The 22,614-nt window shown below is 38.2% G+C and overlaps 2 protein-coding genes across 5 annotated transcripts; one reads left to right on the forward strand and one right to left on the reverse strand.

The window, feature by feature from the left end:
• Positions 1–1,240: 1,240 nt before the first annotated feature.
• On the reverse strand, positions 1,241–17,498 carry LOC132306242 (beta-glucosidase 11-like). Of its 4 annotated transcripts, XM_059803565.1 has the most exons (13): positions 17,323–17,498; positions 16,913–16,979; positions 16,663–16,718; positions 5,151–5,226; positions 4,985–5,056; positions 4,817–4,904; positions 4,458–4,713; positions 4,068–4,183; positions 3,679–3,899; positions 3,406–3,434; positions 3,231–3,318; positions 2,438–2,528; positions 1,241–1,631 (listed from the first exon to the last, which is right to left on the reverse strand). In XM_059803565.1, the coding sequence occupies exons 1-13, from the start codon at positions 17,455–17,457 to the stop codon at positions 1,385–1,387; spliced, it is 1,542 nt and encodes a 513-aa protein (XP_059659548.1). In that variant the 5' UTR covers positions 17,458–17,498; the 3' UTR covers positions 1,241–1,384. The 4 variants fall into 4 exon arrangements, 3 of the variants coding, with proteins under 3 accessions (XP_059659548.1, XP_059659550.1, XP_059659549.1); XM_059803567.1 differs by lacking the exons at positions 16,663–16,718; positions 16,913–16,979; positions 17,323–17,498 and adding an exon at positions 5,618–5,702; XM_059803566.1 differs by lacking the exons at positions 16,663–16,718; positions 16,913–16,979; positions 17,323–17,498 and adding an exon at positions 5,605–5,623.
• Positions 17,499–21,687: 4,189 nt separating this feature from the next.
• On the forward strand, positions 21,688–22,164 carry LOC132309121 (uncharacterized). Its single transcript, XM_059807471.1, has one exon. It carries the CDS (start codon positions 21,688–21,690, stop codon positions 22,162–22,164), a length of 477 nt encoding a protein of 158 aa, XP_059663454.1.
• Positions 22,165–22,614: the final 450 nt, after the last annotated feature.

Consider the following 22,614-nt stretch of genomic DNA (forward strand, 5'->3'; position numbering starts at 1 on the left):
CTGTTTTACGCTTGTAAATACCCTCGAATCGCGTACCAACCCCAAATAAATTCTAAGATGGTTCTTACTTAAATGTACATCCATATATGTGTAAATCATCAAATGGAAACACCAAAAACATATTAAATTAAACATGTTCTACATCCACACATATAAATAAATATATATATATATATATATATATATATATATATATATCCATATATACACATCAGTTTAATTCTTACTTTTAATCCTATGTCTAGGTGAATAACATGCAATTTAATCTACATATTCTGATTCCCAAGGTGTTAAACTTATGGGTTCTAAGAGGAGAGTTAGAAAAGAACTTGCCTAAAGGTTCCGAAATGAAACCGATGCGCTGCAAGCTTCTCTATTCTGATTTGCAGCTCCGACCACCTTGTCGTCGTCCTCCACAGGTCCGGCCTTCTCTTCCTCTTTTCTTTCCTTCTTTCTCAGCAATTTTCCGTCTCTCGGTTCATACCTTCAAGCTGCAACTCATTTCAACTTGTCAAACCAGCAGATTAAGCCAGTATTGCTATAGAAGAGCTTCAACATCATTGATTCCATTCTCACTGCTTTCATTCACTCAGAAATCCATCCAAGCAAGTGAAAGGTTCACAGATGAAGCTATTTCAGCAGGAAATCCGCAAGGACGGAGGTTGAGCTGATTGTTGACCATTCACACCTCAATGCTTCAAAAGTATGACTGATGTAAGTCGTGATTTGTGTATCTCTAAGCTATCTTTGCTGAATTTCTATATTTGATGTATTTCATTTCATTGTTAGAGATTGTGAGATGTTTGGTTCAAGCTTAGGGGTGTTGTGAACAGGGGAGTGTTGAATGCTCCTTGTTGTGAGTTTGGTGTGTGTATGCTTGAGAGCGAGACAGGGAGTTCTTGAAGCATACATAGTGGATTGGTTGGGTGAGCTCCCACAGCTCCAAGGTTTTTTAACCTTACTTTGAGGTTTTTCCTTGTAAAAACCACTGGTGTCAATTGAGCCTTTCAGTGGTTGTGAACTTCCATCAAACACTTGGTGAAAGTTAGGGTTTCAGTTTTTAGTTGTGTAAACATCAGTAAACTCCCTCTTATTCTCATTTTACACATATACAAAGATTAGTTCTCAGAAAGAAAAGGTTTAGTGAACCAATTCACCCCTTCCCCCCTCTTGGTTCTCTTCAATTTTACATGCCTACTTTTATTATACAAAAGAATATTCTCAAAAGTAAGCATTAATGTAATCACAAAATTGCAGAATCTCACAATAAATAGTTATAGAAGGTTCAGTGTACGTGCAATATCACAAATTACAAATAATTTAAGCTAGTAATGTAACTAATTAATACGAAGCCAAACCAACATACTATTATGCGAAATAGAACCTATTGAGAAAGGTGAGATTGAGAAATACCAGACATGTTCTTCTCAACTTCAATAGCTCCATCCGATTTGATGCTTCTTTCCTTTAAAAACCTGGAGTACCATTTTGCAGAGAGCTTGGGGTATCTTTTCACATCCTTGTCATCCAAATCCACGTAGTACAGACCAAAGCTAAACTGAGAGCCACCCAGTAACTCAAATAAATCTAAAAAGGACCACACAAAATACCCTCTTGCATTGCATCCATTCCTTCCAACATTAAAGAACAAAAGAAACCAAAAACAAGACAAATGAGATGAAAAGAAAAAGAAACAAAGTTCTTTCTAGAGTTGCAACAATGGAATATAAAAATATATAAATAAAAGAATCATATTAAATTCATAAAAATGAGGAGAATAAAGGAAAGGGAAAAGAGGGAAAGTTCATGTCATTTTTGGTTTAAAAACGAGGAAGGAAAGGAAAGGAAAAAGGACATTATTGACCCTCCAAAGGCCCAATTTAGTTTCCTTCCATCCAGAAAGGAGAGGAAAAATTATTATCCTTTTTACCATATTTTCCAAAAGTAAAATCCCTGGTTATTTTTTTTTTTTTTTTGGATATAACAAACATTTCTTTCTTTTCGTTTTTGTCCAATCTCTTTCCCAAACAAGATGAGAGGGTTACAACTGTCTTTTCATTTTTTTTTTCTTTTTTCATGTTCCCTTCTCCCCTAGTTTGTCTAAAAGGGTTAACACTATACTTTCTTTTCTTATGGGATGTAAGTTCTGTAAAGCAAAATACAAATAGGAGTGCATCTGAAGCTTCCTTTGCCCACAGCGGAATTTTACCATCAGTGATAATGGCCGCCATCTGTTACGATGATGCCAACCGCAAGGATGAATTTGTAAATCACTGGAAAAAGTTGAGTAAACCAATTTCCATGAAACATCTAGACATTCACTATATATATTTGACTGTCCTTATTGTTATTGAAGTATTTTCACTCAGAAAGTTCAGTTTCCACAACCTCAAGCCAAAAGGAGAATGAGATCCAACTTGGTGTAAAGTAGACATACCTTACAGCATCAAGCAAACCCCCAATGAAACCTTGTATAAAGTTGATCCTTGATGTATCATTTAATCCTACACTATATGGTGTTTGTTGGCCTGTCAAACAAGTAATAAGAGTTTCAACAATAAGATTATCACAACAAAGAGAGAGAAAATAGATCGACTAAAGGTTCCTCAACCAGATACATTGGACAAAAAAGAAAAAGGAAAAAAAATAAAATTAAAAAATTAAAAGATCGATTAAAGGTTGCTCAACCAGATGCTACATGCAATAACCACTGAGTAGTAGAATTGTAAAATGAAGAATAAAGCTTCATGGATTGCTTGGACCGTATGGTGAAAACATATTTTCTTCCTCATGCATGATTGTCATAGTAGGTTTATTTATTATGCAGTCCAGTAATAATGTAATATTGAATAATCTCCTTTGAGGTCACAGCTTATTTGAAGCTGGCAAGTTATTGTAGTGAAATACTTTTCAGCCACTTTCATGGACAGCAACGTGTTTTGGAATACTATCGAGTGAATCCTCTTTTTTAACAAAATAACTAAATAATTCTAGTCCTTGCATTTGACAATGTAACCAGAAATACCGAAAAATGAAAGTGAGATGCTCGAAAAAGAATCATATTGATCTTTCATAGGTGATTCTTTAGTGTGTACTAGATGCATAACAATAGATGAAAAATATGTCCTGCACCTCATTTGAAGACAGCCTACCACTACGTCGAATTAGACACAACCTGGAGACATATACATAATATATATATATAGAGAGAGAGAGGGAGAGAGAGAGACCATTTTCATGGATGTAAATAGGGGGGTTGCCATAATTTTGCTTGAAATACTCTAGAACTTCAACCAGGCCATAGGGCAGAACAGGATACTGCATCAAATAAACTGATTAAGAATGAAGTGTATAAACTCTGAAATGTAAATAACCAACTTCATAAAATTTTGTTTGAATCCTCACCTCATCTGTCATTGAAGCATCTCCTTTAACTACAAAAACAGAAAAAAATCAGTCAATTCCATTAATCCATTTTAACGGTTGTATAATTGATTGATGAACAATGGTATAAAAGCCTACTAAATAAGCAATGATATTGGGGTTCACATGATTTCATCTTTTCCTATTTTCTGTCAGTCTATTTGTCTCAGCAGAGTTCCACAGTTGGCTCATCCAAGTTTATATCGAGATCACAAGTATTCTTTTATCAGCTTATCAAGTATACTGAGTACTTACCTATCAATTCTACAGCAATGTCTGCATTGAAGTCCCTAATATCCATCTTCAGGCTGCTGGGGTTGTCCTTGATGTATGATGTGGTGTAGTGATTCAATCCTATGAAGTCAAATGAGTCCTTGACTTGTTCGGATTCAAGTTTGGTGAAGACTGGTAATCTTTTGCCCACATTTTTCTCTACTATGTCAGGATAATCACCAAATACCAAGGGATTGGCAAACCTGCAATATAAATTCAACAGAAACAATAACCTAAGGGTGGCTTTCACAAACAAAAAATATCCCCAAAACCCAAGTCAAATATTCGTTTTCAGTGCCATTATGCATTGATATATGAACATCAAAGAGATATAGACGTCATTTTATCTATATTTATGGTTTATGACTCACCATCCAATAAAAAACGCATTGGCTCTCTGGGTTGCAATCAAATCTTCAGTTGCATTTGTATAAGGAAAAAACCCAATAGTATAGAGATTTATTCCTATGAATCCATGTTGCCTGTCCTGCATCATGACATGTTGCTCTAATAATCATACACATTTGTGTGATATTTCTTTTTGTCATAACGGGTTCTAATATTTGCCGGGATTAAAAGAAAAAAATTATTGTCAAAATTGATTTATGTTCTAAATTAACAAGTAGATATAAATCCAATTTTATCTGAATTGGAAGATTTGGCTTTAGAAAGTTAAATATTGGAGAAGGGTTTGAGTTGAAACTCATGTAGTCATGCACAATAGACTCGTTAGTTAATGCAAGAAGAAGCTCATATAATACCTGGTACTTGTCCTTGTACAATCTTGCAGCGGATGCGTGTGCCAGCAGAATATTATGAGCAGCAATATATGGCTCAGTTGAGGAGTTACCTCTAGCACAGTTGAACCCAAACGGGGGAGAGCAACGCTGGGGAGGTGTTATTCCCAGATCATAACCACCCACTATAAATATATTGGCCTCGTTGAAGGTATTCCAATGCAAAACCCTATCTCCAAATTCTCTAAAGCAGACACCAGCATACTCTGTGAAGTCTTTACTGCGCACACATGGAATTGCGCATGTTGTCCTTTGTTGAAGCCATATACCACAAGTATAATATTTGAATGAACTAAAAGTAATATGAGAACTGAGGATCATACACAATTTTTCGGCTGAGATAACCTCCATATTCATCCTCAAGAACCTGTGGTAGATCAGAGTGTGATAATGTAACATGTAACTGTATTCCTGTCACGAGAATAAAGATGTCAAAAATGAAAACCAAAAAGTTATAATGAGATTTATGACTGATGTAAATTGGCTGTAACCATGGCTAGTAAGTTCATTGATGAGGTTGTTGTAATATTCTAAACCCTTTGGATTGACAGGTCCTCTTCCATCTGACAAAGAAGGCGAGCACAAGGGTGAGAAAAAGAACCAAAAAATTGCTTTATGTTTGTTCAGTTAATTGAGACATGAGTTTGGTGATCATACTAGGGATAAGTCTTGACCATGAGATGGAAAATCTATAGGCCTCCAAACCTGTATCCGCCATGAGCTGGACATCCTCCTGCAAGAGATAAATGGAAGCATTCATGTATATTGGAGCACACACCAGATAGATGACATCTATATTAACTCCTCATCATTGTGTGAAGTTAACGAAGAAAATGTAACACCCCCACAGTTTCCACGCATAAGTTGATCAGGCTTATACACGAAAAACGAGGGATATCAAAAACAATTGGCAATATACAAGCATGGAATACAAAATGATGGAAATAAAAGAATTTAGACAGGAAAGAAACATTAAATAATACAACATCCATCCGTCCTTTATTTAATACAGTACTTCATTACAACTTGGAAATCCTACGTCAGGGATCCCTAAATATAACCCTGAGAGTTCAACGTCAAAAGTAAATAAAAACTGAAACTGAAGTATTACATAAAACTTCTACCCTGCACTGGATCGTAAGAGTAGATGAGTTCGGATGATGGTCCCACACTGCTAACCTCAGCCTTGAAACGGATACTGACCGTATCCTGAAATAACAACAATGGTGGGTCAACCCCACGAGCAAGTCCTCTCTACTATGACCCAAATCAGAGAATCAAATAAATTAATCATTATGAATCGGATGAGTACTATATCTGTATACATCCTATGGGAACTATCCGATGTATAACATGACCTCAACCAGAATAGACGGTGATCACTTAGACTCACACTAGGTGGTTAAGTGTCGCCTTTCCCTACCCGGGAAATCAGCTATTATACATGGTGCACGGTACTGACAACACAGACTATAACGAACTACACAGTGATAACACCTCGCAAAGTACTGATGAATATACTGAGCATATAAATTAGGCAACACATGCCAACAATATTAATAAATATACCGAGAATGTCAATTTAGGCAACACATGCCAATAATATTAATAAATATACCGAGTATGTCAGTTAGGCAACACATGCCAATAATATTAAACCACATACCCCGACAGCCACACATCTGTCTATCGCAACGAATGCATAAGGTATAAATGAGTCTAAACTTATTAGCCAGCTCATATGGTTCTATATGGCAATACATCCATATAATATAAATGCGACATAATTAAACAGTCCATTTATTTCCTGAAATGCACACAGCATAATAATCATGGTTTAAATATCAATTAACAGTATAAACATCCCATAAGATATCATGGATAATTTATCTGACTAAAACCATGGCCTTATTTAATTTAACAGTAATGTTTGATACCATTTAATACGATAATAACACTATTTATATTTAACAATGTCGTTAAATAAGCCACATTAGTATCCGTACTGAGAACGAGCCAATAAATGCTTAGAAAAGATTAATCGGTCATAGGAATAAGTAACGGGTGTTAAAATAATAATTTCGTGGCCCGTTAAACCCGTAATTACCAACACAGTACCTAAAAATCCAAGTTTAAGGTTCTGGAATTTACAAAACAGGCCCTAGGGGTATTCTGGTAATTTCCAGCAGCTGTAGGGACCCCACACGCGCCCTTACGCGCCTCCCAGAGCCTCCCCACGCGCAGCCCAACCTTCCCCACTCTCCCACGCGCCTCCACGCGCGTCTGGCATGAGCCACGCGCTCCCACGCGCGTCTGGAGAGTCCCACGCGCGCGTTGATGGCTTCCTGCTGACGTGGCGTCCTCCGGTTGGTTGGCTGCATCCCCTTTCCTACATGCGCGTCACACCGGATCATCTCACCCTATCTTCCCTCCATCCAACGCCCACAGATCCGGGTGTACCGCGGTATCATGGACCGCGATGCACCGGATCAATCAGACTCCATTAATGGCCAGGATGTGCGCGTACACCCTACTATGGTGCGCCGCGTCGCACCGGATCACTCCGGTCGTCTCCCCCACTGCCGGCGACCGGAAAACTCGCCGGAAGGTCGCCGGAAATTGCAGAAAATGCTCGGAAAAATCTAGAAAATTCTAGAAAAATCCCTAAAGTCTTATTTAATTATTTTTAGCCATTATTAATTTCATAGGACATTAAATAAATATATACCATCCTATATAATTAAAATTCCATTAATTTAATAAAATAAAATTAATTATTTATTAACCTCCTAACCTTGGCTCTATGCATAAAAATAAGCTAAACAATTAATTTATTAATTCAAAGGGGAAAAGTAGATAATAACTTGCCTTTTTGGATTTAAAATAAATCCGCCGGTCTGCGCGTAGTCGGGTAAAATTGCCTACACCGGTCCAAGCTTCTTTCTCTTTCTCTTTTCCTTTCACTCTTATAAAATAGCTCTCTAGAATTTATACTTTGCTTCTAACTCCCTTTATTTTCTTCTAAGGCAAGCTAGTTAATTTATATACAAAATATATAATATAAATATTACAAATATCTTATTTTTTCATCAACTAACCATCCTCCCAACCATAAGGCTTCAATTCCACCTATAAACATTGATGCAATCCTATCCTAATCTCAAATTTCATCATGACATTGGTTTAATACTATTATTATTATTATTATAACTATTATTATTATTATTACTAAACTTTTATTATTATTATTATTATTATATTATTATTATTATTATTAAACTAATATAATTATTATTATTGTTATTACAAAATAAAAAAAATTATATCATCATAATACTTTATAACACAAATATAATATTCTAATTAACTAATATTGCTTAATTAAACATAATCAACAAATAAAATTAATTATAATAATACATGCACAATTAAATGAATAAATTTACTATTTTAACATACACAATTAATTTACATGCACCATTTAATGAACTTAATATAACAATGAAGCATGCACAATAATAGGTACAGGAATCCACACATAATTGAATTTAAATACACTAAACTCTTTAATTAATTACGGGGTATTACATTCTCCCCCCCTAATAACGGAATTTCGTCCCCGAAATTCACTACATACCTGTATTAAAGAGCTCTGGATACTTGGCACGGATAATATCTTCCCGTTCCCAAGTAGACTCTGTAGCACTATGATGACTCCACTGTACACGTACTAATAGAATAGTCTTCGTGCGCAGTATCTGATTCCTACGATCGAGAATACAGTAAGGTTGTTCCAAATAGGTTGCATCAGGTTGCAACTCAATCTCACCCACATCAATGTGTTGATATCGATCTTCGTCCCGTAGAAATTTTCGCAGCATAGATACATGAAAAACATTATGTACCCTATGAAGATTATCTGGTAGAGCCAGACGATAAGCTACTGCCCCAATCCGATCTGTAATCATAAAAGGACCCACAAAACGAGGCGATAACTTACCCTTTGACCCAAACCGCATTACTCCCTTCGTAAGAGAAACCTTAAGCAAAACCTGATCACCAACCTTAAACTCCAAAGCACGAGTTCGACGGTCAGCATAACTTTTCTGTCTGCTTTGAGCTGTACGCATCCGATCCCTAATGATAGCGATCTTTTCTGACGTGTCCTTAATAAATTCAGGACCCAGAAAGTTGTTCTCACCAACTCCAAGCCAACAGACAAGAGACCTACACGGTCTACCGTACAAAGCCTCAAATGGTGCCATACCAATAGTTTTCTGATAACTATTGTTATACGCAAACTCTGAAAGCGGCAAATATTTCTCCCAATTGCCCTTAAAATCAAGGACACATGCCCGCAACATGTCTTCTAAAATCTGATTAACTCGCTCAGTCTGTCCATCTGTTTGAGGATGATAAGCAGTGCTAAGATAAAGTTCTGTACCCAAAGCCTGCTGAAAGCTTCTCCAAAATCCTGAGACAAACTTCGGATCTCTATCTGATACGATGGACAATGGTACACCATGAAGTTTCACCATTTCTGCAATATACAACTTAGCATACTGTTCTGACGTAAAGTTTGACCGAACAGGCAGAAAGTGAGCGGACTTGGTCAATCTATCAACAATGACCCAAATAGAGTTGTGATTATGCTGTGAAGTAGGTAATCCCTCTATAAAGTCCATGGAAATACTTTCCCTTTTCCATTCTGGTATGGGAAGTGGCTGTAACGATCCTGGCGGTCTCTGATGATCAATCTTAATCATCTGACAGGTGCTACATTTAGAGACAAAGATAGCTATATCTCTTTTCATGCCGGCCCACCAAAACTGGCGTTTCATGTCCTGATACATCTTATCTCCCCCTGGATGTACCGAGAACTGAGAAGTGTGTGTCTCTCTCATCACAACATTTCTCAAATTGTCAGCTGAAGGCACAATTAAACGTCCCTTGTACCTCAATCCTCCATCAGTCCCTATAGAATAAAAAGGAACATCTCCGGAGGCTAACTCCGAAACCCGATCAATACACTGTTGATCTGAGAGTTGCGCTTGAATGACCTGATGAATGATAGAAGGAGTTACTACCACACATGCCATAAAAGCGTCTGCTAACTCATCAACCGTCTTCAAAGCATCCCACTCTGTTGTAAACAAAGCTGAAAGGCTGACATAGGGTCGGCGGCTGAGTGCGTCTGCTACAACATTCGCTTTCCCTGGATGATACTGAATAGAGAAGTGATAGTCTTTCACGAATTCCAACCATCTGCGCTGTCTCATATTCAGTTCCCTCTGTGTGAACAAATACTGTAGACTCTTATGATCGCTAAACAATCGAAAAGTCTCCCCCAAAAGATAATGTCTCCAAATACGCAAGGCAAAAACCACTGCGGCGAGCTCTAGGTCGTGAGTCGGGTAATTAAGCTCATGAGGCTTAAGTTTCCTAGACCCATAAGAAACTGGTCGCTCTTCTTGCATTAACACACAACCCAAACCCCTCAGAGAAGCGTCGGTAAATACTAAATACTCGATTCCACTCTGAGGTGTGGCTAAGACAGGTGCAGAAGTTAACTTACTCTTCAATTCAGCAAAAGCAGTCTGACAAGAATCATCCCATACAAATGGTACATTCTTCTTAGTCAGATGAGTAAGTGGACCCGCAATTTTGGAAAATCCCTGGATGAACCGGCGATAATACCCCGCCAATCCCAGAAAACTGCGAATCTCTGTCGGTGAGGTAGGCTGTCCCTACTCCATAACGGCCGCAACCTTGGCTGGATCTACTGCTAACCCTTCTTCTGACACTACATGTCCCAGAAATTTGACCTCTTTCTGCCAAAATTCACACTTCTCAAACTTCGCAAATAACTAATGTTCTCGAAGTGTCTGCAATACTGTGCATAAATGTCTGGCATGGTCCTTCTCCGACTTAGAGTAAACCAGAATATCGTCAATGAAAACAATGACAAACTGATCTAAGTATTCTCTGAATACTCTATTCATCAAGTCCATAAAGACAGCTGGAGCGTTCGTTAAACCGAAAGGCATAACACGAAACTCATAAGATCCGTACCTCGTGAGAAATGCTGTCTTTGGAACATCTTGTTCTCTGACTTGTAGCTGATGATAACCAGACCTTAAATCGATCTTTGAGAAGTAAGTAGCTCCCTTCAACTGATCAAACAGGTCATCAATTCTGGGCAACGGGTACTTGTTGCGAACAGTGACCTTGTTCAGTTCTCTGTAATCAATACAAAGACGAAGAGATCCATCCTTCTTCTTGACAAACAGTACTGGTGCTCCCCATGGTGAAGTACTCCTGCGAATAAATCCCTGGCTGAGCAACTGTTGAATTTGATCTTTCAACTCTCGCATCTCCACTGGTGCCATTCTGTACGGCACCTTAGCAATAGGCGTAGTGCCTGGAGCTAAATCAATAACAAAGTCTATCTCTCGACTCGGTGGCAAGCCTGGAATTTCCTGGAATACATCCTGGAATTCCTGTACTACCGGGATGCTGTCAAGAGATACCGCAGTCGCTTCCTGTGAGTCCTCCTCAAGAACGAATAAATAAGTGCTAGGCCCTCTATCAGGTTGTGGTACAACGAGAAGATACATCTCCTGTCCTGGTATAGAAAATACAATAGACTTTTCGTAACAGTTAACCTGAGCATGGTACTGAGATAACCAGTCCATCCCAAGTATAACATCATACGAATGCATATCTAACACTAACAAATTTGCAAGAAATCGAAGCCGGCCCATATCTACAAGGATATCACCGCTATACTCTCGTAAAATTGCGCCAACTCCCAATGGTGTATAAATATTAAGAGGTTGGTCACATAACTGAGTCGTCATACCAGATAAGATAACAAAAGATCTAGACACAAAAGAATGTGATGCACCAGTGTCAAATAGTATACGAGCAGTTCTACCATGTATAGAAAACATACCCTCAATAGCCTGAGGAGCCTGCGCATTATGTGGCATGAAGTTATAAACTCTGCCATGATGCAATTGCTGTGGAGGTTGCCCCGGAGGAAATGGTGGTGCTGGAAGTGCCGGAACATTTTGAACTTGCCCACGTGGCATCGGTGGGGCCGGTAGAGGAAACGGCTGATTAGGTCTCGGCTGCCCATACTGTCCCTGCTTAGCTTTGGGACACATCTTGGCCGGATGCCCAATCTCTCTACAGTGATAACAACGTCCCGTAAAAGGACCTGTCTGCCTTCTCTGTTGATTTCCCGACCACTGTTCCTGTCCGGTCTGAGGTATCCCACCTTGTCTACCCTGATTAGGGACTCCATCCCTCTGCACATCTGGGTTTCCTTTGTTTTTCTTCCAAGGTTGATGTCCTTGAAATCTGCCCCGATCATTGGACTTGGCACCACTGCTGCTTCCTTTCTCCACTGTCTGGTAGTCTCGGTTAGTCCGCTTATCTCCCTTGGACTTCCGGTAATCACTCCTCATCTGGCAGTGCTGTAAGGCGGCATTAACCACCTGGATATAAGTAGTATATGCCGGACTACCTAAGATCACCACTTTAATCGGCCATATCAACCCCTTCACAAAGCGGTCTCGCTTCTTTTCTTCCGTATTGACCTCCTCTGGTGCAAATAATGACAGATTAATGAACTTCTGTTCATACTCAGCCACAGTCATATCTTCCTGTTGCAGATCCAGAAATTCAGTCTTCATCGCTGATCTTACTGACATAGGAAAATACTTGTCGTCAAAGCGAGTCTGAAATTCAGCATAAGTCAATCTGGTCCTGTCTTCGACAGTAGTAATAGACTCCCACCACTGCAATGCATTGCCTATCAGCATAAACGTAGCTAGCATCTGTTTCTGCACTTCGGTACAGATTACCATCCGAAGATGACGCTCGCTCTCCTGTTTCCACTGATATGCTAACAGGACATCTGTGGACCCTGCAAATGTCGGTGGATTCCCCCGGATGAACGAGTGACGAACTTTGTCCCATGACATTGGCTGTGCCACTGGTTCAGGAACAGGTACTATCGGAGGAGGTTGCTGGTTTCGTAGAGCAGATGCTACTCCTGCTGCCACAGCTCGTGCAATGATATCAGCAACTTGAGGAGAAAATTCCTGATTCTCATTTTGAGTGGGGGAAATACTGCGATGACGGTTCGCATTCCTTGTCCCACGCCGAGACATCCTTCTTTTAAATTCAGAAAAATCTAACGTCCGTACATTATAATGGACCGACTAAAAGAATACAAAGAACACTAATACTTAGGCTCTAATTATCAGAATACACAACGCGGAAGTATAGTAATCACAGATCCCTAAGACACTCGAACCTGGAATGCTCTGATACCAACTGTAACACCCCCACAGTTTCCACGCATAAGTTGATCAGGCTTATACACGAAAAACGAGGGATATCAAAAACAATTGGCAATATACAAGCATGGAATACAAAATGATGGAAATAAAAGAATTTAGACAGGAAAGAAACATTAAATAATACAACATCCATCCGTCCTTTATTTAATACAGTACTTCATTACAACTTGGAAATCCTACGTCAGGGATCCCTAAATATAACCCTGAGAGTTCAACGTCAAAAGTAAATAAAAACTGAAACTGAAGTATTACATAAAACTTCTACCCTGCACTGGATCGTAAGAGTAGATGAGTTCGGATGATGGTCCCACACTGCTAACCTCAGCCTTGAAACGGATACTGACCGTATCCTGAAATAACAACAATGGTGGGTCAACCCCACGAGCAAGTCCTCTCTACTATGACCCAAATCAGAGAATCAAATAAATTAATCATTATGAATCGGATGAGTACTATATCTGTATACATCCTATGGGAACTATCCGATGTATAACATGACCTCAACCAGAATAGACGGTGATCACTTAGACTCACACTAGGTGGTTAAGTGTCGCCTTTCCCTACCCGGGAAATCAGCTATTATACATGGTGCACGGTACTGACAACACAGACTATAACGAACTACACAGTGATAACACCTCACAAAGTACTGATGAATATACTGAGCATATAAATTAGGCAACACATGCCAACAATATTAATAAATATACCGAGAATGTCAATTTAGGCAACACATGCCAATAATATTAATAAATATACCGAGTATGTCAGTTAGGCAACACATGCCAATAATATTAAACCACATACCCCGACAGCCACACATCTGTCTATCGCAACGAATGCATAAGGTATAAATGAGTCTAAACTTATTAGCCAGCTCATATGGTTCTATATGGCAACACATCCATATAATATAAATGCGACATAATTAAACAGTCCATTTATTTCCTGAAATGCACACAGCATAATAATCATGGTTTAAATATCAATTAACAGTATAAACATCCCATAAGATATCATGGATAATTTATCTGACTAAAACCATGGCCTTATTTAATTTAACAGTAATGTTTGATACCATTTAATACGATAATAACACTATTTATATTTAACAATGTCGTTAAATAAGCCACATTAGTATCCGTACTGAGAACGAGCCAATAAATGCTTAGAAAAGATTAATCGGTCATAGGAATAAGTAACGGGTGTTAAAATAATAATTTCGTGGCCCGTTAAACCCGTAATTACCAACACAGTACCTAAAAATCCAAGTTTAAGGTTCTGGAATTTACAAAACAGGCCCTAGGGGTATTCTGGTAATTTCCAGCAGCTGTAGGGACCCCACACGCGCCCTTACGCGCCTCCCAGAGCCTCCCCACGCACAGCCCAACCTTCCCCACTCTCCCACGCGCCTCCACGCGCGTCTGGCATGAGCCACGCGCTCCCACGCGCGTCTGGAGAGTCCCATGCGCGCGCACGCGCTGCCACGCGCGCGTTGATGGCTTCCTGCTGACGTGGCGTCCTCCGGTTGGTTGGCTGCATCCCCTTTCCTACATGCGCGTCACACCGGATCATCTCACCCTATCTTCCCTCCATCCAACGCCCACAGATCCGGGTGTACCGCGGTATCATGGACCGCGATGCACCGGATCAATCAGACTCCATTAATGGCCAGGATGCGCGCGTACACCCTACTATGGTGCGCCGCGTCGCACCGGATCACTCCGGTCGTCTCCCCCACTGCCGGCGACCGAAAAACTCGCCGGAAGGTCGCCGGAAATTGCAGAAAATGCTCGGAAAAATCTAGAAAATTCTAGAAAAATCCCTAAAGTCTTATTTAATTATTTTTAGCCATTATTAATTTCATAGGACATTAAATAAATATATACCATCCTATATAATTAAAATTCCATTAATTTAATAAAATAAAATTAATTATTTATTAACCTCCTAACCTTGGCTCTATGCATAAAAATAAGCTAAACAATTAATTTATTAATTCAAAGGGGAAAAGTAGATAATAACTTGCCTTTTTGGATTTAAAATAAATCCGCCAGTCTGCGCGTAGTCGGGTAAAATTGCCTACACCGGTCCAAGCTTCTTTCTCTTTCTCTTTTCCTTTCACTCTTATAAAATAGCTCTCTAGAATTTATACTTTGCTTCTAACTCCCTTTATTTTCTTCTAAGGCAAGCTAGTTAATTTATATACAAAATATATAATATAAATATTACAAATATCTTATTTTTTCATCAACTAACCATCCTCCCAACCATAAGGCTTCAATTCCACCTATAAACATTGATGCAATCCTATCCTAATCTCAAATTTCATCATGACATTGGTTTAATACTATTATTATTATTATTATAACTATTATTATTATTATTACTAAACTTTTATTATTATTATTATTATATTATTATTATTATTATTATTAAACTAATATAATTATTATTATTGTTATTACAAAATAAAAAAAATTATATCATCATAATACTTTATAACACAAATATAATATTCTAATTAACTAATATTGCTTAATTAAACATAATCAACAAATAAAATTAATTATAATAATACATGCACAATTAAATGAATAAATTTACTATTTTAACATACACAATTAATTTACATGCACCATTTAATGAACTTAATATAACAATGAAGCATGCACAATAATAGGTACAGGAATCCACACATAATTGAATTTAAATACACTAAACTCTTTAATTAATTACGGGGTATTACAGAAAAAGTACATTACTGCTTGTCCATTGACTATAAATTATATCTTTAACAGAACCATGCATTAATTCAAGATTGAACAAAAAGTGAAAGCGAATATCTATAAGATCTAGTGTGTTTCTGCTAATTCTATTTGGATGTTGCCGATAAGACACAGAACTTAGAAGGCATTGAATTGTACTACCACTTGCTCAGCATGATGGTATGCCATAGAAATTTTAATTATTATGCTCCGTTTGGTAAGAAGGAAGAAAGAGAAGTGGAGGGAAGATAAGAAGGAAGAAACAAACTTTCCTTGTTTGGTAGAAAGGAGGCAAGAACAGAAGAGAAAAGAGGATGGATGAGTCATCCTTCCTCCTTCACAAATTTTTATCCCTCCACAAGATGCTGTGAAAAAATAAATAAATAAATAAAATAATAAAATAAAAATAAAAAAAAGCAAGGCTATTATGTTTTTAGATCACAAAACTTTCCTTATAATTAACACTCACTTATCTTCTCTCCTAACAAAAAAAATTATGGGATTATCTCATTCTCTTCTCTTCCATCCAACCAAACAAAAAGAGGGAATGACACAATCTCTTCCCTTCCATCCAATTTTCTTTCATCCAATTTTCTTTCATCCAATTTTTTTCCTTCCTACCAAATGAAGCATAAGGAACAATCTTTGAAAGCTTTCACAATCAAGTGAAAACCTATAAAGTACATTTTTTTTTTCCAAAAGTAAACATGTTTTACAATACATTAACATAATAACATCCAATTGGAACATGATAGTTTGGAAAGCTCACAATATTGAAACAGGAGTATTTCTACAATTGGCCTCTTAATTAGTTGCTTTTATGTGAAAATGACTTTTATTATCAATTGGAACATGATAGCTTCTCAAGTTTTTCATGATCATTAGAAACAAAAGTAAATTTTGAACTCATAGATGTAATTAAATATATCATAATATTCTTCCACACTAGCTACTGCTGAAAAGGATTATTTAACCTTGGAGGGGAGAAGGAAGAAAAAAAAAAATTGAAGAATATGACTAAGCATACACCTTGTACTTGTGGTACCCATCGCATGTCTTTTTCCCCTTCTCTCCTTGCAAATTTCCTGAAATTTGATTAATTTGGACCCAACATAGTTAATATAATTGTACCAAACAATATAGCAACTCTGCATTTTACTAACTTTGGGACTCACATATCAATCACACCCCGCAAAAGTGAAAGAAATGTCACAACCAAGATACTGCTAGAATAGAAAAATACGTAAAAAGGTACAAAGAGGTAAAGAAGAAAATATACCAACAGGATAACTAAAGGTGTCCCAAATGCTAGGAGTTCTTCCATCTTCTGATTCAGCACCTTCAAACTTTGTATATATATACACATACATAACAAAGTTCAACATATTTCTTGTATACAATAATTGTTTTTTCAACTTACTATATATAAAAAAAATTAAGAATATGCATTATATATATATATGTGTGTGTGTGTATGGATCAGAATTGGGACAACAATAAGATTGCTCCTTGATCATTTTAAAATGGAAAACATACATCTAATCCACTTTAGATCCCGCAATGATTGAAGTCTTGGTACACTGGACAAGCTCTTTATAGAGATATATATATATATATATATATATATATATATATATATATGAAAAGAAAGACAAAAATAAGCATGCAAACTTAACAAATTGAAAGTACCTGAAACGCTGATGTTCCTGCACCAAAAACGAACAGTGATGGTGGTGGAAAGTCATCTCTGGTAAAATTCTCTGCGCTGAAAACAAGTACCACTAAGTTTAGCAGAAGGCATAGCCAGAAAGAGAGGCTCAGCATTGTCACAGCTTCTTCTTAATTCTTTGGGCTTATCACTCACTATTCATTCATATATAAGAGCCAAAGGCCCTCTGTCCACAAATTTATTTATGTCAGCCAAACCATTGGTCCTTTTCACCTTTTTAGACGGGGGAATATTCTTTAATCTAGAAATTGTACACTGTACACTATCATATTTTTTCTTTTTCTTTTTTTTCTTTTTTTTGTATTTTTTTGCATTTTTACTTTATATGATTCGATATATTTGATATTATTTTATTCTCTTGCTTTTTAGCAGCACTCCAACTTCTCGAGTGTTTTTTTTTTTTTTAAATTACCTCAAACTTAAATTTGTGAAAAAAAAAAAAAAAAAAAAAAAAAAAAAATTCGGTCAACCTAGTTGTTTGAAATAATCTAGAAAACATGAAACCAGAAAGGAATAAATCTCAAAAAAATAGGACATGAGTGTTGACACCTTTTTTTGTAAAATTGCATGAGTAGTGACATGGAAGTGTTTGAACTACAGGTGGATGGTATTTTTCACATGGATTAGAGTTGGAATTTCACGTAAGAGTGATGAAGATTGGAGAAACATTTGAATTAGTTACTGAATAGGGATCAAATGCTAGTATTTATCTTTTAGTTGGTCTTAGTTAAATATTAGTGGTTATCCATAGTTTAGTTTAATTTAAATTTATAGTTAGTTGGATTATAGAGTTGTAATGTAAGTGAAATACTTATGTGTAGAACTTGGTTTACGTATTTTTCTATAAATAACCATAGAGGCATGCTGAGAAAGAGGTCCAGCACCCTCATAATCTTTTATTATTATTGTTGCTTTCTCAAACTCCTTCCTCATATAACATCCTTGCTATTTCTATCTCTCTCCTTCTGTATTTCAGTCTCGTTCTATCTCTCTCTCTATTTCTTCTCCCTATCACCTTCTCTATTTATATCTTTCCCCCTTTTATATTCTCAAATTGTTACTATATTTATTCACTAATAGAAATCCTTTTAATTAAGGCAATCCTGAACTCACAGAAGAGTATATTTGTTCTCTTTCTCTTCGCATAACCTGAAAGTCAAAATTCTCAAAGAGACTATTATTGACTAAACACACTTGAACCATACAATTGGTTCTAGCATGCTCGCAACATATCAATTTAGAATCGGCTAAGCCAGTTGATTTTAGTGTCAACATTCTTGGCACGCCCCGTGGGACCCCACTAGGTGACTGATTTATAGTAAAAATATGCAGTCGGCTTCTCAACCGACGTACGAATATTCTGATCTATCATATTAGCCAATGTATCAGTATTCTAATATGTTATATGGTTGGCCAGAAAATTATCAGCAACCAGTTGTTGATTATTGGCAGACGCCAACAAATGATTATAGGTAGATGCCAACAGTCGATTATCGACAAGTTCCAGCAGCCGATTATTAGCGAGTGGTAAATCAATCACAACAGATGATTTATCAACAACAAAGTTGGATAAAGTATCAGCCTGGTGCTGAAATTAGCCAACCTTGCCGATCTAGACAAGAAATTTTACCAGAAAATCGGCAGCAAAGTTTGCCAGAATATTACCAGTCACCAGCAGCCGATTATTAGCAAGTGGCAAACCTGTAACAACCCAAACCGGGGGTCCGATCAAATTGTAGATCTTGAAGAGCTCTTTAATTTGCCGCAAACGACACAATCAAACTCCCTATGGTTAAAGAGCAATCAAGACTTGAAGTTTAGAAGAAAAGAAAAAGAAAAAAGGCAAGAAAAGAGAAAGAGAGAGACATGGTCGGGAGAGTGAGAGAGAATGAGACCAAAGTGGCCTCTTGGCCACAAAGTAAAGCTTGGTGGTGGGTTCCGCTTTAAAAATATATTTTCTTTTCTTTTTAATTTATACCACTAATATATATATATATATATATATATATATATATATATATATATATATATATATATATACTGAGGATACAATAAGTGATATGGGCCGGTTGTAGTCCGCGGACGTGGCATCGAGGCAAACAATTTAAATACAGCCCATGCAAAAGCACTACAGAATGGGCCGAGCTCGGAGGATCCACCGAAGAAGACCAAGCCCATTGGAAAGAAGGCCCAAAACTGATAGTCTAGCAACACTTGTAATTGCCTATAAAAGGGCAGTGAAGAGAGTAAAAGAGGGGGAATTTTGATTTTTATTGAAAATGTAATCAGATTCTGTCAAAAGAGAGATATAAAATTATTTGCATCTTCAATTGGCGCCGTCTGTGGGAATGACGAAGATGATCGATTCGAGTTTGATCAATATCATGTTGATTCAAGCAAATTCGTGAACAAAAAGTTTAATTTCTGGAAGTTGAATCCAGATCAGTGAGATTGTAGTTTGTTCAGAGAAGATTCTTGATTATTGTTGATTTTGAGGCATTTGCTTCAGAATTACGCAACTGTGATTTATTCAATTGCAGTTAGATCCGATGAGTTCAACGCTAGAAAAGCTCAGATCTAGCAAACGGTGACCACGATTCGGTGAAGTTAAGTCCAGATCTGACAGAATTCACATCGGTGACGCTCAGATCTGATTAGGAATTCGTGATTCATGCCTTTGCTTTGCTCTGGAATCATGATAGGGGGTGAGAACTCCAATACGGTAGAGAATGTCCAGCAAATGAAACTTGATGAGTTGATGAGCATAATCGAAGCTCTCAGGAGAGAGAATGCAGATCTAAGGACTGAAATGCAGCGTCAGGAAGTTCTGATGATTCCGCGACCGCTCCCGGCAGGAGAAGAAGTTGCACGTACCGATGCGGCACATCACGGTGAGGAAGTAGGGAACAATCAAACAGATCTTCACCGCGAGGAGGTCCGGCCAAATGATTTGCCGCCAAATCCTCGTCGTGTTGATGATCGCAAAGGATCAACTCATATGGATCCACGGCATGAGCAGATCAGGCGAAACGAAGCCATGACTTTCGATCCACGTCAAGAAACGCCTAGCCAAGGAGAAGCAATGGAGTTTGATCGTCACAAAGCTATATCGCCGTGGCACAAAGAGTTTATTGAGGACAGATCATTCGATCCGACTTATCGACCTTCCATGACGACGTTCGACTATCGCAGCTCCGAGAGGAGATCTGTAGATCAGAGAGCAATCGCGGGGTTCTAGAGCGAAAATGAAGCCCTCCATTCAGCAGCTCGAACGGTTGATTCACCGTTCACCGATGAAATTCTGAATGCCCCGAGTCCAAGGAAATTTTACATGCCAGTTTTCATTTTGTTCGACGGAACGACCGATCCGATTGATCATGTGTATCACATCCAGTTGAAAATGGCTCTGAACACTGAGAATGATTCCTTGATGTGCAAGTGCTTCCCTACAAGTCTAGCTGGACCAGCGCTCAATTGGTTCAAGAACCTGCCGAGGGGCTCAGTGGGTAGTTTCCGAAGCTTGTGTGATCAGTTCATAAGCCAATATTATGGAAATAAGCATCCAGCAAATGACATTTTGAGCCTATTCACAATGAAGCAGCATGAGGATGAGCGTCTCCAAGCTTTCCTAACCAGGTTTAACCTTACGAAGAGTATGATTATTGAATGTCATCCTTCTACCACGGTTCAAGCGTTTATACTGGCCGTGACTCGTGGCACTCCATTCCACACAAGCTTGGTCGTGAATACGCCGAAGACTATGGATGAACTTAATGAAAGAGTTGATGGATTTGGGCGCTTGGAAGAAAAAGAGGCAACTAACGCTCGGAAGACATCCGTCATATCCATAGAGGAGAAAACCAAAGCAAAGATCAGACAAAAGCAGGTTCAGCCACAGTGTCAGACCTTGTGGAAATCTGAGAAGAGGCCTAGGGAGGAAGAGCTGGTTACTCCGTTGAAAGTCACCTTAGCAAGTCTGTACCAAGAAAATAAAGATAAGTTTCGATCTCCTTTACCGATCAGACAACCCCTCGAACAGAGGGATCAATCTAAGCTGTGCATTTCATTCTGATTTTAGCCATCAGACTAATGAATGCATGAACTTAAAGAGACAGGTAGAGATGCTGATAGCCAGAGGGGAGTTCGCAAGTTATATTCAAGGCCCGGCGGCGGAACAAAACCAACCAATGGAGCACTTGAATAGGAATTAGAAGTCGAACTCTCACAATACACAACCAGTTCGAATAATCAATGCAATTCACGGTCGACCTGATCTTACTGAGGAGTCAGATGAACTACTACGAACACGCCTTCGCCAGGCATAGATGAAGAGGAGGATAGGCAGTGTCAACAATCTGCACCAACAGAGTGCATCAACACAGATAAAGTTTGACAGAACAAATCTATTGCTTGTTCAGATCCCTCATGAGGACCCGTTGGTCGTCAGTTTGACAGTAGCCGAATGTTTGGTACGCAGAGTTCTGATTGATCCTGGAACTAGTGTGAACGTCATGCCGAGGGACATATTTGATCGGCTCGAGATCAAGCCGGATCGGCTTAAGCCCACTGGAAATCCCTTGCTAGGGTTTGATGCAAAACAAGTGGAGCCCATCGGTACGGTGGAGGTAGCAGTACACGCTGCAGAGAGGGTTCTGATGGATACCTTTGTAGTTGTCGAGATTCATCCCTCTTACAACCTTCTGATGGGTAGAGGGTGGATCCACAGAGTTCAAGGTGTTCCTTCCACTCTGCATCAAGTAATGAGATGCCTGGGGCCAGACGGAACTATGGTTAGAGAGTAATCAAGACTTGAAATTTAGAAGAAAAGAAAAAGAAAAAAGGCAAGAAAAGAGAAAAAGAGAGACATGGCTAGGAGAGTGAGAAAGAATGAGACCAAAGTGGTCTCTTGGCCGCAAATTAAAGGTTGGTGGTGGGTCCCGCTTTAAAAATATCTTTTCTTTTCTTTTTAATTTTACCACCAATATATATATATACATATATATATACACATAATAATTCACAACCACATAAAATACATAAAATAAAATAAATGAGGTGCAACTAGACCCAAAATAAAATTCTCATACACAACAATTCCGGTAGCGGATCCCACCCGGGACCGTCCGGCCCGAAAAATGAAAAAATACAAAAATGACCACCATTGCATTTCTAGGAGTCCTGAACTCAAATAAATGCCACAATCAACTCTCGAACACACCTGGCACACTCCACAGTGTCCATCACACAAAATG

Source organism: Cornus florida, unplaced genomic scaffold (genome assembly GCF_030987335.1).
Source record: "Cornus florida cultivar Cherokee Brave unplaced genomic scaffold, ASM3098733v1 CherokeeBrave_3.0.0_Hap2_Chr05, whole genome shotgun sequence".
Classification (NCBI taxonomy): Eukaryota; Viridiplantae; Streptophyta; class Magnoliopsida; order Cornales; family Cornaceae; genus Cornus; species Cornus florida.